A 16,445-nucleotide genomic window follows, 5' to 3' on the forward strand; every position below is an offset into this window, starting at 1 on the left:
GAACAGCTGATGAAGTTTGAATGCTCAGACCTAAGCAGGATGAGCAGAGGAAGAGTTATCCACAAAAACACATCCAATCAACTGGCTTTGATTAACGTGAAATATGGGAGATTCTGAAAGGCATCTTTCACGAAAAAGAGATTGGAAAAGACTACACTCAAATTACATTTCCATGACCACTCATGACAAAAATCCAACCCTATATCCAGCTGAAATGAATATAAATAGGGAGAAACTGCCCTGAAAGGGTTGAAAATTAAATTACTGCATGGAAAGCATGCACCTTGTATTGAAACAGAATTTTATGACTGCGCCATATTCGTCCACTCATCAATACAATTTTAAATGATATTTGTGATCATGTCTCAAGAACCTTAAGTGCTGGCATTTCTACAACTGGTATAAGAAAAAGATAAAAACAAAAACAAAACCACAAACAAGCAGATGGCACCCTGGCATGGCCATCTATATGGTAATGAGGAAGGAGGGGAATCTCCCCAAAGGTATCCAGGATTCAAGGATTAATGTCCCAGGGTTGACTGTGAGATTGTGACTGTGAGAACTAGTTCACAATATCCATACTCATGCATGGTGAACCTATAAATCAGAATAATAATCATATATATATGATAATCATATATACATATACATAATAATACATATTATGTAATATGCACATATACATGTATTATATAATATACATATACACATAATAATCACAAATACATGATGATTATATAATGTATACATATACATATTATTTAATATACATATATACATAATTGTATACATATAATCACTGTTGTACATAATAGCCATATACATATATGGCTGTCCTGTGCAGTAGTGAGGCCAGGGCAGATTTCTCTTAGCACTGACATTCCTGGCAACCTAATCAATAATCAGTACTTTATTAGACAGTTGTGATTTTGTAGGCAGTGTCTATTTCACTCTCCAAACTTGAATATCTACTAGAATACACTTAAAAGGCCAGTGCTGGACACATTTGTTATTAATTTTTAATTTAATACATAATACATTGAGTTTATCTATCTATATTATATATATATCTATATATTCATCATCTATATGAATCCATCTTCTAAAATTGTCTTGTTTGAATTATTGTCCTTTGCTTGCTTTAACTGTCAGAAACTGAATGTGGCATCTAGCAACTTCCACATCCAGCATTCCCTCCTTAGCCATCCCCATCGCATGCCCATCAGCCGCAACAAATCTACAGGTCTTCAGTATTCTTGATTAAGCTTCACAGCAAAAAATAAATCTGATCAAGTCATTCTGTAATGGCAGTTGCTAAAGAGGCTTACAATGAATTGACAGAAGAGTTTTGAGAAAAAAATCTTCACTCCATATATCTCTGAAGAATGCACAGGAAACATATTTGAAAATTGAGCGTATTGTAGGCCGTATCATAAATCACAATAAATTCCTCAGTAAGTTCTGGTGGAATTGGGACCCAGTTTCCTATGGGGTAGTCAACTGATTACAGCATCCTTATATTGGATTTTCCTGGTTCACTCTATCAGTGCCACTCTCCTGCTCCCTGAAACCCATCCCAAATAAACCACAGGTGTTTTCTTTTGCACTTATTGTCTCCATCCTGCTCAATTTGGATTCCACACTCAGCAGTTTCTCCTAAAAGCACAGGTTTGTCCTGCAAGGGAGCTGTAGTTTGTTCGTTTTGAGAGTTCACAGATCCAATCCATGCTAGCACTCACCGATAAAGTGAAGATTGGGAAATATTCTTCAAGTTTTTCTGTTCTCAGAACAGCCAACTGCACTTTCCTGTGAAAATGTGGGAGCAGTTTTGAGGTTTTTAGCTCCCAGAACGCTCAGAAAACCCTTTGATTTCCTTCCATTACCGCCTGTGTAGTTGCTGATCTCAAGCAGGTAAGGTTTCTGTACCTAATTCATGCCAACCCACTTGCATTTGGGGGTTCATGTGCATACTTTCTCACCTGGCTTTTATTGTAGATGCTGTCTGCTCATTTGTCTTTGTTCTCCTACTGGCATTCCATTCCATTCCATTCCACAGCCACACAGTGTGGAAAGGATATACTTAATAAATGATCTGCAAAATTGGTGATTGAAAAAAAATTGGTGATTGATCATCACTCTACAAGACATACTCAAATAAGTTGTAGATGAATTGAGATGAACGTTAAAATGTAAACATAATGAGAAGAAACAGTAGGTAGTGATGTATCATATTTGTTAAGAGGAAATTGGTTTTCTAAGATTAAAACTCTAGGATACAAAGAAAAAAACATTATAGACTCATCTATATAAATTTTCAAAACCTGATATAAAGGAATGACAAACAAATTAAACAATAAATAACAGGCAAGAAAAATACTGACAGTTAATATGTCAGGCAAATGATTAATAATTTTAATATATAAATACTATGGAATAAATCAATATGGATGATACTACAACCTGTATGGAAAAATGAGCATAAAGCATGAACATGTAATTTGTTGTAAAAGAAATACAAAGACCAATAAACACATGAATAATTGTTAAGCTCTCTAGTAAGCAAAAAATTACAAATTAAAACAACAGTATAGTATCTTTTCCCCCAAAATTGCCAGTATTTATTTAAAAACCAGGTAATGTCTTTTCCTAGAAATGATGCTGAAGAACTGGTATTTGCAAGGACTGCTATTGAGAATTAAATTGGCACAATATTTCTGGACGGCAATTTGTATTAAAGGGGGGTGGTAATCATTTTGCAATATGTAAGTGTATCAAATCAACATATTGCACACCTTAAACTTTCACAACGTTATATGTCTATTATATTTCAATAACCTGCGGGTGGGGGAGAAAGAACACAGTACTACCCGGTAGTGTTGCCAAAAGGATTAAACGTGTGTCTGATCAAGACTTTGGGTCCAACTACCAATTTACAGGACATACCAAAGACAGAGGAACATGTTGACTTGAGTCAGTATCCAGTCTTTTCTACTTCTAGCATTCCCTTTCCTCCCTCCCTCCAGCACACAGATTAAACATGAGTCTGATCATGTTTACATACAATCCATAAAACTATAGGAGCCATAAAACTTCAGGAACCTTGTGTTTGGGGCTCCCTCAACAGTGAGACCACCCCCAAGTCTGCATTGATGCACTTGAACCTGCCAGGCATGCATTCCATGGGGAAAAGTGAAATGGGATGGGGAAGGGGGGAGTTAGTGCTTTCTCTGGGTTTGGCCTCTTGCTTATACTATCACAGCAAGTGATGAAAGGCTTCACTGTTACTTTCACTTTGGCTTGTTGCTTTAGTCACTCTAACACCTGACAGTTCCAGCTCTCTACAGCTCAGCTGATCTCCTGACAAAACATACAATCATGATAATCATGCTTTAAAGATATTTGGGGTTAATTTTAGACCCAAGATCCCACATCATTATGAACTATTTCTGCACTTAATAATAAATGCTTTCATGCTTGTTAAATCTCCTAAGACCACCCACTGCAGCCAGATAACTTTATATTCTACTACAGGTCATTGTAGCCTTGATAGCTTGTCTGAAGTCCACTAGCAAGAGATATAAGTCTTCCTATACAAACATACGTGTTAATTTGAGACTCCTCTGTTGTTTATATGTCTTGTCCGTGAAACTTCCCTGTATCCCGTCCAAATACTTCTCTTCCTGTCCTCGACAGCACCCCCATGAGTCTCATCTTAACTACCATTCAAGCTAGACCTGTAATAGAGTGAAAATACATTATCAGTCTGCCTATTGCCCCTTCCTTCAGGGAAAACATCCTTCTTATATTCAAAGTTGTCAAGATGGGAACAATACCGGCCACATTTTAGTCCCAGAGATTGGCATGTGACCCAAGTTTGGCCAGTGGAGGGCTCCAGCCCTATGGTCATAATGATGGTTTCAGAGATGGTTATGTAAGCCAGGCTGAATCACGATCTTCCCCAAGGATTTTTTTGCCATGGGTATGGGAAAAGATTCTTTTTCTTCTTCTGGGATCTTGAGTCCTAAAGTCTATAAGTTCAAGCTGCTTTGAGACACCTTCCTTGACTAGAAAAAACTTTCTGCTATAGGAATGAATAAGGCCAACACTCAAAAGAAACAGAGGAAGAAAATAAAGAGATTGAAAAATTGACTCTTTGGTTCCAATTATACCCAAAGTGTACCTCAATTTTACAGTTACATGAATCAATAAGTTCATTTTCCTTTGTTTTAAATCAGTGTGAGTTGAGTTTGTCACTAGCAAACACAAAAATTCTGATTAATACATACAGTACATCACAGTTGTGTGTTTATTTAACATAATGCTTTCCTGGATAATTGTGTTAATGAGACTAGATCCAAAATTAAAACCATAAAGTGAAGATAATAGCATTCAATTAATTCTGTCACATATTCATTTATTCAATTGTCATTATGGAGGGTAAGATTTGAGAGGGAGGATAAGAAATCATTTATAGCATAAAGCTCTGATATCTGGATTGCAAAATTCTAATCTCTATAAGATGAATATAATATGGCTATTTCTGCTTGAGAAATGAGTGGTTTCTGCCTAATCTTGAATTTTTGCCTTATTGTGTGCTCTGAATCAGTACTTCTATGAATGGAACATGTTAATTCTCATCAGAACCCATTTGAATTCTGACAATAGTTGTGATTTGTATTTGCATCTAATTACATTTTACTAAAAGGGACAAAACTGGATGTAGCAGAGATGGAATCCTATTGAGTCTTGAAAGATACAGGAGTCTACAAAAATTACAGTAAGAATCTGGTGAAGTTGTAAGAGAGTAGGTGCTTGAAGAGCCTCATTTTTTCACCACCTGAATGTAATGTAAGATGTGACACATGCTGGATGTCAGCATTTCTTGGCCCTGGCTTCTCAATGAACACACACACACACACACACACACACACACACACACACTCTTGCATGCCTTTAAACACAACATTCACACACATGCATACTTATACACACATGCACTCAGATTCTCTTTCTCTCTTTCTAGCTCCTTGAATACCTAGAAGTTACTGGCCACATTTATTATCCAACCAATTAAAAGAATGATTAAAGAAGCTACAAAGTGTTAACATGTCTGTAGATTTACTCATTTCATCTACCCTTTGTGATCCGCTCCAGGCTTTCAACATCTTTAAAACAAACACTGCACAATTGATTAAAAACATACCACATCCACCCCAAATTTTTGAAGGCTGCTTTAGATCTTTAATACAAATATCCATGATATTGTTTTCCACATGTTGTTGGGAAAAAAAGTTTTATTTGAAGAAGCTTCATGATGGTCCTGATTCCTCTGTTTTTGCATTCATTCATTTCCAACAAGTTTTTCAGTAGATTTGTTTCCAAAATCCTGCTGCATATCAGTATTCCCTGGGGAGCTTTCTTGGGAATCCAGGTGTGGAAACCTCTGCTCTACAGCCCTGTCACTCACAGTGTGGTCTAAGGACAAGCAGCACTGACATCACCTGGGAGCAATTGAGAAATGAGGACGCTATGGCTCCACTGCAGACATAGTGAATCAAACTCTGCAACAAAGATCCCCACGTGAGTCTATGCACATTAGTGTCCAAGAAGCAACTGCAGAACATGGTCAACAGAACTGGATCCTCTTTTCTCCATTGCTATTATCCAAAATTCTGACTTCTACTTCATTAAGAACGTTATAGGGCACTTAAATTTGATTTATTCTTCATCTGTACTTTGCTCCAATAAAATTTAAATCTTATCTTTGACTGCAGGTAAGCATAAGGCTTCAGCTTGTAAAGGCCTCTTTGATGTATCATTTTATTTTATTTTCAGAAGCGTATTCCCCACAGGTCTGCACCACTAAAGTGCCCTGAGTTTTTCCTCCTGTATTTCTTGACCTTTGCTTCCCATGTAGGTTTTACTTCCAAGGCTATTTCATCTTAGCTGTGACCTTGCCATTCATCTCCTGCTACCTAAATTTTCAAAATCTTTCCTTTGACAGTCTTCCCAGGCTTTTATCTGGGCCAGCTTTAATTCTGGGCTAATGTGGAGACCCATTTTCTGTAGGCTCTCAGGTTAGATGCAATGACCTATTCCAACTTCAGATTTCATTCCTAGGAAATTGTTTGCCAATATCCACTTTCTGGCTGTTCCTACTTGACTTCAAAATGTCTAGATAAAGGTGATTCATCAATCACCTTGACATTTTATCTTCCCAGTGCTGGATGCTTGGTGTTACTCAAACCATCTTCTTGAGGATTCTCAATTTTCCACTTTCCATCTGAATATTTTGATAGATGCAGGAAATTGAAAACACACAAAAACAGTGATTGGCTTCTTATAATGATAGCAGTAGGGAGCAAGCAATGATAATCAGTGTGAGGGTTCTTATGAATGAATTCTGTCTCAGTGTCTTCACTTCCAAAGACCTGCACTGCCACTCCCTTTCAGTCACCTCTCCCATGGTCAGACCCTGCACTAGGCCATCATCAGGAATTGTCCATATTTGACACCCCAAATGCCAATTTCCCACTGTCTGGGCAAAAATCTTTTGTCTGTCAGACTTGTATTCCCTCATCCATGCCTGTTGACCCTGATTCAGGCTGAAGTCAACCAAAATATCAACTCAGCCTTTCAGCAGTTTCCACAGGAAATCAAATTGTTTAAGCATGTCATCACATCTGAGTTCATTAATGAAGATGTTATGGAAACACACAAAAAAGGTTGCATATGGTAAAATATTACTGTTCTCCAAAGTCCAGACCTCCCTAAAGAAGGGTCTACCCTCCTCACTCCTAGTGCCTAACCCACAGACTCCTCTCCCTAATCCCCCCTCCTCTCCTACTCAAGACTTCACTCAAGTTCTCCCATCTCTTGTGCAAGGAAAGTCCATTCTGCTCCCAGCTCCTACTCCCCCAAAAGCCAGAGTATCCATTGAAACCAATGTCGAGTATGCTGCAGAATTTCAGGAATCAAGACAGGAAAACATATTGGTAAGGGATGAGGCCAAACAGCCAAGAATATGAAATGATGAAGGAGTTCTGAGGGAAAGGGTTTGAGAAAGAATCCATTAGAAATCAAGGTGTGTTTGCACCCTCTGTACTGCACGCTGACCTAGGTTTTTCATCACTGGTCCTCAGTGTCTGAAAACTATATGTAATCACTATAACTGAAGTATTACTGTGGGTAGGTATCCATCCATTAGGACTTAACAGCATAGAGGTTAGATGCAAGGGCTCTGGAATTCAACTGCTTCCTTACTAGCTCTGAACAAGTTACTTACCTGCTCCGTGCCTCATCTCTAAAATGGGGGTAATAAAAGTACTGCCCCCAAGGGTTGTGGTGAGGGGTATATGATATCATCTGTGCAGAGGGCTTAGCACACAGCCTGGCCCTAAGTAAGCACTAAATGCATTTCAGTTATAGTAAGGATCAGCATTGGTCATAAACCCTTCTTCTGAAAGGCTTACATTAAAAACAGCATTTTTAAAATTTATTTATTTATTTATCTATTTTTATTGAAGTATAGTTGATTTACAAAGTTGTGTTAATTTCTGCTGTAAAGCAAAGTGATTCAGTTATACATTCTTTTTCATATTTTCTATTATGGTTTATCACAGGATATTAAATATAGTTCCCTGTGCTACACAGTAGAACCTTGTTTATCCATCCTATATATAATAGTGTGCCTCTGCTAATCCCAAACTCCCAATCCATCCCTCCCCCGCCTCTTCCTCCCCCTTGTCAACCACAAGTGTCTTCTCTACATCTGTGAGTCAGAAACAGCGATTTGGTTTTTTGTTTTGTTTTTTTTTAACACTAAAGAGGCTTCTAATTATGTAGTATTATCCATAAGTAAAAAGACTTTCCCAGTCATGTCACTTAAGAGATCATTTTATCCACTACTCTGTTTGGCTGCCAGTCTTTTGTCTCTCTCCTCAGCAATGGTAGGGCGGATACCCTTTCCACGAGGAAGAGAGATCCATGGTTTGTTGCCTTTGCCAATAACGAAAATGTTGGAGAGCCAGGTGGCAAAGCTATTGCCGTTGGCATCTTTCACATGAACTACATCAAAAGAACCAGGATGTATCTCCCGTTTAGTGATCACACCAATTCTTCCCAGGTTAGCACCTCCAGCCACCATGCACAGGTTATCAGTGTCAAATTTGATGAAATCAGTAATCTTGCCAGTGTCCAAATCAATCTGAATGGTGTCATTCACCTTGATGAGGGGATCAGGGTAGCGGATGGTGCGAGCATCATGGGTCACCAGATGAGGGATTCCTTTTGTCCCTACAAAGATCTTTCTCACTTTGCATAACTTATACTTGGCTTCCTCAGGTGTAATACGATGAACAGCAAAGCGACCCTTGGTGTCATAGATCAGACGAAAATTCTCTCCAGTCTTGTCAATGCTGATGACATCCATAAAACCAGCAGGGTAAGTTATATCGGTGCGGACCTTGCCATCATTCTTAATGAAACGCTGCATGCAGATCTTCTTTACTTCATTTCCTGTTAGGGCATATTTAAGTCTGTTCCTTAGGAAAATAATTAGGGGGAGACATTCCCTGAGCTTGTGGGGACCGGTAGATGGATGAGGAGCAAACACACCAGTCAGTTTATCCAGCATCCAATGCCTTGGAGCTGCTACGTGCTTCAGGTGCTTCTTGGGACCACGAGCCATGGCTGCGCTAGGCATGGAAAGAGCAGCATTTTGTTTTGATAATTTTCATATTTGTCTTTTATTTTGACCTAGCGTCCATGTGGGCCAAAAGATAAAAGAAATAAAGATATAGCTTGAGGTGGAGATAGCCTGGATCATTGAATTTTAAACAAAACTGATGAAAAGGAATATAATTCTTCTGCCCTAATGAATTATTGCAGAAATAGACTCCAAAATTAAATCAATATTGTCCAGGAAAATGAAAGGTCATCCACTTTACTCTCCTGTCTTCACTCAGGCCCACATCCAACCTATCCCTGGGAAGCAAAAATAAGTTTTATTTTCAAAGGACCTCTTTGCAGAGATTTGCATTCTTCCTGAGTAACCAACTCCTTTTCTTCTGACTGTGAGTCAGGAAAATGCAGGCCCTTTTATTCTGGAAATCGATGTATGTATAGAATAAAAACTGACTGGTGAGTGAGCATAGGATTGACAAAGGTTCTTGTTCTTATTTACAGTCTGTTTCCTAATTGCCACACATGATTTGCAATGAATAGGAAATATTTGCCCAAAATGCTATACTTTCACTAGTATATTCTTGGCAAAAGTTTGCTTTGTTTCCTCAGTTTATGAAACCCTTGTCACTAGTATAGTCTTGTTCATCTAAATTGGTAAAAATGATGTAAATAAATATTAAACTATGACTGCCATTTCAAAATCAGACAGTCAGCAATCACCTTGGGTTGTAAGAGGATTGCTCTGGTCCTGATGTAGAGGGAACATGAGAAAGGCTAGAATCAGGAAGACCCTCTCTGAGGCTGGGAGGTAACACAGCTTAGAAATGTTGAGTCCAGAATAGGCAGTGCAGTGGGGATAGGGAGAGGGGGAAGGCTGGGACAATAGTAAGGAAGTAGGGCAACAGGACATGGTGACAAATTCTTCCTGTCTAAATTATTTCACTTATGTTTTTATTTTTATTTTTTAAAATTTATTTGTTTATTTTTGGCTGCATTGGGTCTTTGTTGCTGCACGCAGGCCCTCTCTAGTTGTGGCGAGTGGGGGCCACTCATTGCGGTGCACAGGCTTCTCATTGTGGTGGCTTCTCTTGTTGCAGAACACAGGCTCTAGGTGCGCGGGTCTCAGCAGTTGTGGCTCGCGGGCTCAGTAGTTGAGGCTCGTGGGCTCCAGAATGCAGGCTCAGTAGTTGTGGCGCTCGGGCCTAGTTGCAACACGGCATGTGGGATCTTCCCGGACCAGGGCTCGAACCTGTGTCCCCTGCATTGGCAGGCAGATTCTTAACCACTGTGCCACCAGGGAAACCTTATTTCATTTATTATATTAGTCATTAGTGAAAAAAAGGAAACACTTTCCATCGTTATATCTGGCAATACATCATACCTACTGAGTGCTTCAGGAGAAGGAAGGGAGAGAATGAATATTTCCTGAATGTCTGTTAGGTCTTTGAACCTCTTCTCGATCTGTATCTACTCCCTTGGTGATTTCAACCAATCTCACAATTTTAAGTATATGCATACACTGAGGGCTCCAAATGTTCTCTGTCCAGCTTTAACCTCTTTCCTGAACTCCAGGCTTATATACTCAACTGCCTACTCAACTTCTCCACCTGCGTGACTATCAGGGGCCTTAACATGCCCCTAAATAAATTCCTGCTCCTTCCTCAGTCTTTCTCATCTCAGTTATTAGTTTCCCCATTCTTTTTTTTTTTTTTTTTTTTTTTTTTTTAAATTTTTATTTATTTATTTATTTATTTATTTTTGGCTGTGCTGGGTCTTCGGTTCGTGCGAGGGCTTTCTCTAGTTGCGGCAAGTGGGGGCCACTCTTCATCGCGGTGCGGGGACCGCTCTTCATCGCGGTGCGCGGGCCTTTCACTATCGCGGCCCCTCCCGTTGCGGGGCACAGGCTCCAGACGCGCAGGCTCAGCAGCTGTGGCTCACGGGCCCAGCTGCTCCGTGGCATGTGGGATCTTCCCAGACCAGGGCTCGAACCCGTGTCTCCTGCATTAGCAGGCAGATTCTCAACCACTGCGCCACCAGGGAAGCCCCCATTCTTTTTTTATTATTAAATTTTTATTTTATATTGGAGTATAGTTGATTTACAATGTTGTGGTAGTTTCAGGTGTACAGCAAAGTGATTCACTCATACATATACATGTATCTGCTCTTTTTCAAATTCTTTTCCCATTTAGGTTATTACAGAATATTGAGCAGAGTTCCCTGTGCTATATACTGTAGGTCCTTGTTGGTTATCTATTTTACATATAGCAGTGCGTACATGTCAATCCCAAACTCCCAATCTATCCCTCTCCCCCACTCTTCCCCCCCTGGTAACCATAAGTTCTGGCTTCTCCATTCTTAAACAATCAAGTAATAAACCTCCCGGTCATCCTCGACTCCTCTTTCTGTTATGTACCTCCTCCACTCAGTCACAGAGTCCTACTGGGTTTACCTTCAAAATATATCCAAGAGGACTCCTTCTTTCCAGTATCGATCTTATTCAAACCAACGCTAACCACAAAAAAATTGTTGGACAAAATATTTTTTTAAAAACTAAGAGATGAAAAGATAATAGGGAATTATAAAAACTGAAGAGAAATTTTAATTCAGGAATAAAAGGGGCAAAAAAAAGACATCTTTGCCCTGAGGATAGGAGCCTAAGCCAGAACATTCTTCTTGGGAATGTAAACATTATGGGGATATAACAAGAAACTCTCCCCGCAATAGCTGAGACCTTAAAGGGTCTACAGGCTAAGGCTGGTCCAGGAATGGGTCAGTCCTCACATGGAATTACACTTGAGCTTTACTTCTGGGTCATCGGGTGAATCTCAAGTCTTGAACTTGATTTAAGTTGATCCCAAGCTGGTAGCATCCTGGTGCCTGGCAGAAGCAATGACAAATCCTATCTGGATGAAGTTTTCTTAATTGATTAAGGAATTAAATGTAATTCCTACATTTTTTTCGAATAAAACATCCAGTATCCAGTCAAAAATAACTAAGCACACAAGGAAACTAGGAAGAACCAGCAGAAGCAAGAGATAACACAGATTCACAAGGCTTAGATATGGGAATTACCGAAGTGTCTTTAAAATAATCATGTTTACTATGCTTGAATAAAGAAAAGACAAACTTCAGGATCTCCGAAGGAACAGAAAACATATAAAAATGATAAAGCAGACAAAAATAGAGTTTTATAAAAATAAAAATGCAATAAAATTTAAAACTACATGGATAGGTTCAATAACAGGTTAGACAACACTGAAGAGGATTAGTGAACTGGAGAATACAGCATTAAAAAGCATAGCATAGAGGTACCAGCTTCAATGGTTAGGGGGGATGAGGAGGTGAGGGCAGGTATCACCTCTTTGCCTCATTGTCCCCTAGCACTGCCTGAACATCACACAGGTCACCACCACCATGACGATCTGGACTTCACAGCATGTCTTTTACTATCCATGGGAAACTGTTACAACACCTGCAAGGCAGATATACCCAAACCCTAGGAACCCAAGTATGCTTAGAGTTGATGTATGGGACAGACATATAGATCCTTCTGGAAAGTTGCATAGCCATAGACTTCTCAGCACAGAGTGGGAATTGCCTTCCATTGTAAATTCACTTATTGGTGCAGCAGGAACCAAAACATATGTGCAATATATAGTTGATCTTATAAAGAAAATAACGGAACTTAAATCTACTAATATTTCATTTACAAATATGGTTTCAGTAGTTGGGAGACATATACAAACCACATCCTCAAGACCCAGGAAAAAACTATTTTGACTCAAAAAGTCATAATGACTGAAAGGAGTCAGTCTCAGCAGTTACGCAGAACGATTTATGGCAAGTACGATATCTTCAAGTGCTAATCAAGGCTGAGATGCAATGGAATGCGTAATGCATAAATTAAATGCCAAGATTGAAGGGTTGACGGCTTCAGCAAGAGGAAGATAAGGACACCCATGGCAGCTGCAGCATTTGTAGAGAAATGATAATGAAAATTGGTATATAGCACTGGGTCTCCCAGGTGTCTTTTAGCTGGCAATGTATTTATTTGTTATTTTAAAAATACAACTACATTTTAGGTAGAATTTTTTTAATAACCTAAAGAAAGGCTACGTGCTTTTTGACCAAAACAAAGAGGTGTAGGACTTTTATATAAAAGGGATCATCCAAAATTAGTGTAGTTCAAAATATTCATCTAATTTTGAGGGTCCAGTAACCGGTGAAAATTTAACAATTTTTGAAAATGTATTTTGAAATTGGTATTGGCATAGTTACTCTCCTTGAGGTAGGATTTTAAAGCTTTTCCCACACTGGCATTCTATCTGGCTTGGGACCAACCTCAGAACAAAGAAGAACCACCTCTTACGTGCACACAGTTGCTCTACTGTAGTTACCCTCAACAGTTTGCTTGAAGGAACTCACTTTAAAAGGAGAAATTGTATAGTTTTAAAGACATATTAATTTGTATAAAATAAACCTGCTCTGCTAAAAACCACAGTGTTTTGATTTGGTACTTAGATGATATTTTTGGCGTGAAAATTATATTGTATCCACAAGGACTGTATTAATTTGCCAAAATTTTGTAAACTAGTAAAGTTATTACATTCCTTCAATTTGTACTTCCAAAAGTCTTTATGATTTAGTCTGCTGTACTGTGGGCTGGTTATGCTTCCTGAAAATATAGTCGTTACCTGGGAAAAACAGTTTAGCATAGAAAGTAACAGGAAAAGTCTACAGTAAGAAAGTCTCACATACATTAAATCAGAGTCCAAAAAAAAAGTAGAGAAAAAAAAAGTAGAGAGAGTGAGGAAGAGGCAATACTTGATGAGATGGTAACAATTTTCTAGAACTACAGAAGGATACCAATCACGTACTCAGGGAGTTCTATGAATCCCAAGCAGGCAAATAAAAAGGATGCCACACCTACGTAGACCATGGTGAAAATTCAGAAAACCAAAGACAAGGAGGATGTCTTGAAAGCAATTAAAGAAAAAAATGCATATTGTCTGTGAAGAACTGACCAACAGGAATACTTTTCAAGAGCAATAAAAGAAGTCAGGGGCTTCCCTGGTGGCGCAGTGGTTGAGAGTCTGCCTGCCGATGTGGGGGACACGGGTTCAAGCCCTGGTCTGGGAGGATCCCACATGCCGCGAGGCGGCTGGGCCTGTGGGCCACGGTTGCTGAGCCTGCGCGTCTGGAGCCTGCGGTCCACAGCAAAGTGAGGCCGCGGTGGTGAGAGGCCTGCGCACCGTGATGAAGAGTGGCCCCCGCTTGCCATAACTGGAGAAAGCCCTCACATGGAAACAGGGATCCAGTGCAGCCATAAATAAATAAATAAAATTAAAAAAAAAAAAAAAAAAAGAAGTCAGAATGTAATGAAATTACTGGTTTGATGAGTTTTAAAAAATCTAGAAGTCCATGTCTAGCTAAAATATCCATAAAGAAGGAAGTTCAATGAAGATGTGTTCAAACAAACAAAAATTGAGTTTTCTACTAACAGACCTACACAAAAGGAAATTCTGAAGGATGTATTTCAGGAAGAAAGGAAATAATCCCAAACAGAAGGATTGAGATGCAAGAAAAAATGAAAAATAAAGGTAGTAGCAAGTATGAGCTTAACTTCAAATAAATATTAATTATGCATGTTAATAGTGATTATAAGTTCTTATGGTTTTAAAAATATATATAGAATTAAGATGTACAACAACACATGACGGCATATAAGTCAGAAGAAGTGTGAAAGGATTTAAAGTATTCTAATGCCCTTATATCAGCACACAACCCAATAGAAAAAGAGAAAATGACTTGACCAGGCAGTCACAACATAGGAAATGCAAGTATTAAATAAATATATGTAAAGGTGTTCAATCTCGTTAGTACTCAGGTAAATGCAAATTTAAACCACCCTGAGATATCACTACATAAGCACCAGAACAGCTAAGATATAAAAAAGTGATAATAGCAGGTACTGACAAAGATGTGAAACAATGGAATATTTCAAACATTGTTCATGAGAATGAAATTGGACAGCAACTTTCAAAAACAGTTTAGGAATATCTACTAAATTTGAAAAAACCCATACTACATGATCCAGAAAGGTGTATGCCCTGATATATACAGATTAGATAGATAGATAGATAGATAGTTAGATAGATAGATGATAGATAGATAGATAGATCCAAGTGTTATATATCCAACAGTAATATGGACCAATAGTTATGTAAAAGAATGTTCACAGCAGCATTGCTTGAAGTAGTTGGAAAATGGAGACAACCCCCAAATCCTCAATATGCACTGGTTTTAATGAACTGTGATCTATTCATGCAATTTAAACTTGTACAAAAATAACATTGAGCAAAAGAAGCTGGACACAAAACAATACACACTATATGAGTTCATCTTTTAAAAATGCAAAAAGCAGGGAAAACCAAATATCATGCTTAGGTGGGAAAACTATAAAGCAAAGCAAGGAAGTGATTGTCATAAACGTCAAGAGGGTGGTTACTCTTTGGGGACATTTTTAATGGAGTTGATGCTTCAGCTTTGACTTGATGAGTGCTTACACTTACACACAGAGCGGTTAAATCTCTGTACACTTTTCTGAATGTACATTATATTTCACTATACAAATGGATTGTTAATAGTCTTTTTATGAAGTGTTAACCTGTGTTAAGTTACTTAACCTCTCTGAACTTTAGTTTTCTCATCATATTTAGAAATGTATAATAATATCTGTGGTATTATGAGAGCTAAAGATTCTATCATAATACCTCTGAATGTCATAGTACCTCCATACAGGTATAGAAGTTTCTTTCAGTTTCCCCTCAACACTATCCTTTTACTACTTGCCTTGGTCCTAGACGTTATTCACTTGGCCAGGGGCTAAAAGAAGAGGGTGGAGAGCTTTGAAACAGCCAGGGGACCCATAGAAGGGTGCTTTGTGCTCATCTCTGCTGCCATTGGAAGTCTCACCCCAAATAGGCAGGAATAAAGATTTACTGTACCAAGTCCCCCTAGGGCAATAATAATAAATGGGCCAACCCAAGGGAGTCATATGAATGAATTTCAGCTACATGATGAATTAAGGCCTTTGGCGGTAGAAAATAACCATCATGTTTAATATGGCTTATATAGGAAAATACTTTCCAGGTTCCAAATGTACAGGACTAACTTATACATTCCTCTACACACTCATTTTTTAAAATTAATGTAATTCATGATCATGCTTTCTAAAAATATTTGTTAACTAAAAGCCAAGTAAAGCATACCAATTAAAAACAGCCAGAAAAATAATAATGATTTTAAGACAGGATAGTAGATGTTATCAGGCAACTGGGATAAATTGGCTACTATGGTTGAGGACCAGATCTATGGCCAAGACTCCTGGCAGCTCAGTGTGGTGAAAGGAACATCAGCCTTTTCCCCACAGGGCAGTGACCAGAAGGACGGGGCTGATGGGAGGGGGCTGGATGCCAAGGAACCCAGGGCATCTGCAGGTTTCCTAACATCTCTGGGCCTGTTTTCTTCTCTATAAAAGTGGTAGGATTGACTAGATTACATTAATGTCATTTTTAGTTCTAGAATGTTGTGAATCATCCTTGATTCACTGATCAATATTTTTAAATACCCCAGTTCATTCAGAGAAACAATTTATCTTTTCTGGTATTGATTTATAGGGGGAATTTGTCACAAAGTTCTTTACTTAAGGCACACTGAGTAACTCAACTGATAATGTGCTTACTGTCATTTTGCGAAGG

The 16,445-nt window shown here is 38.6% G+C and overlaps 1 protein-coding gene and 1 pseudogene across 1 annotated transcript; one reads left to right on the plus strand and one right to left on the minus strand.

Moving 5' to 3' along the window:
* Positions 1-7,897: 7,897 nt before the first annotated feature.
* LOC103008039 (40S ribosomal protein S4, X isoform-like) lies at positions 7,898-8,694 on the minus strand. Its single transcript, XM_007193717.2, has one exon. It carries the CDS (start codon positions 8,687-8,689, stop codon positions 7,898-7,900), a length of 792 nt encoding a protein of 263 aa, XP_007193779.2. The 5' UTR covers positions 8,690-8,694.
* Positions 8,695-12,099: 3,405 nt separating this feature from the next.
* Positions 12,100-12,674, plus strand: LOC103007743 (PRELI domain containing protein 3B-like; annotated as a pseudogene).
* Positions 12,675-16,445: the final 3,771 nt, after the last annotated feature.

Source organism: Balaenoptera acutorostrata, chromosome 18, assembly GCF_949987535.1.
Source record: "Balaenoptera acutorostrata chromosome 18, mBalAcu1.1, whole genome shotgun sequence".
NCBI lineage: Eukaryota > Metazoa > Chordata > Mammalia > Artiodactyla > Balaenopteridae > Balaenoptera > Balaenoptera acutorostrata.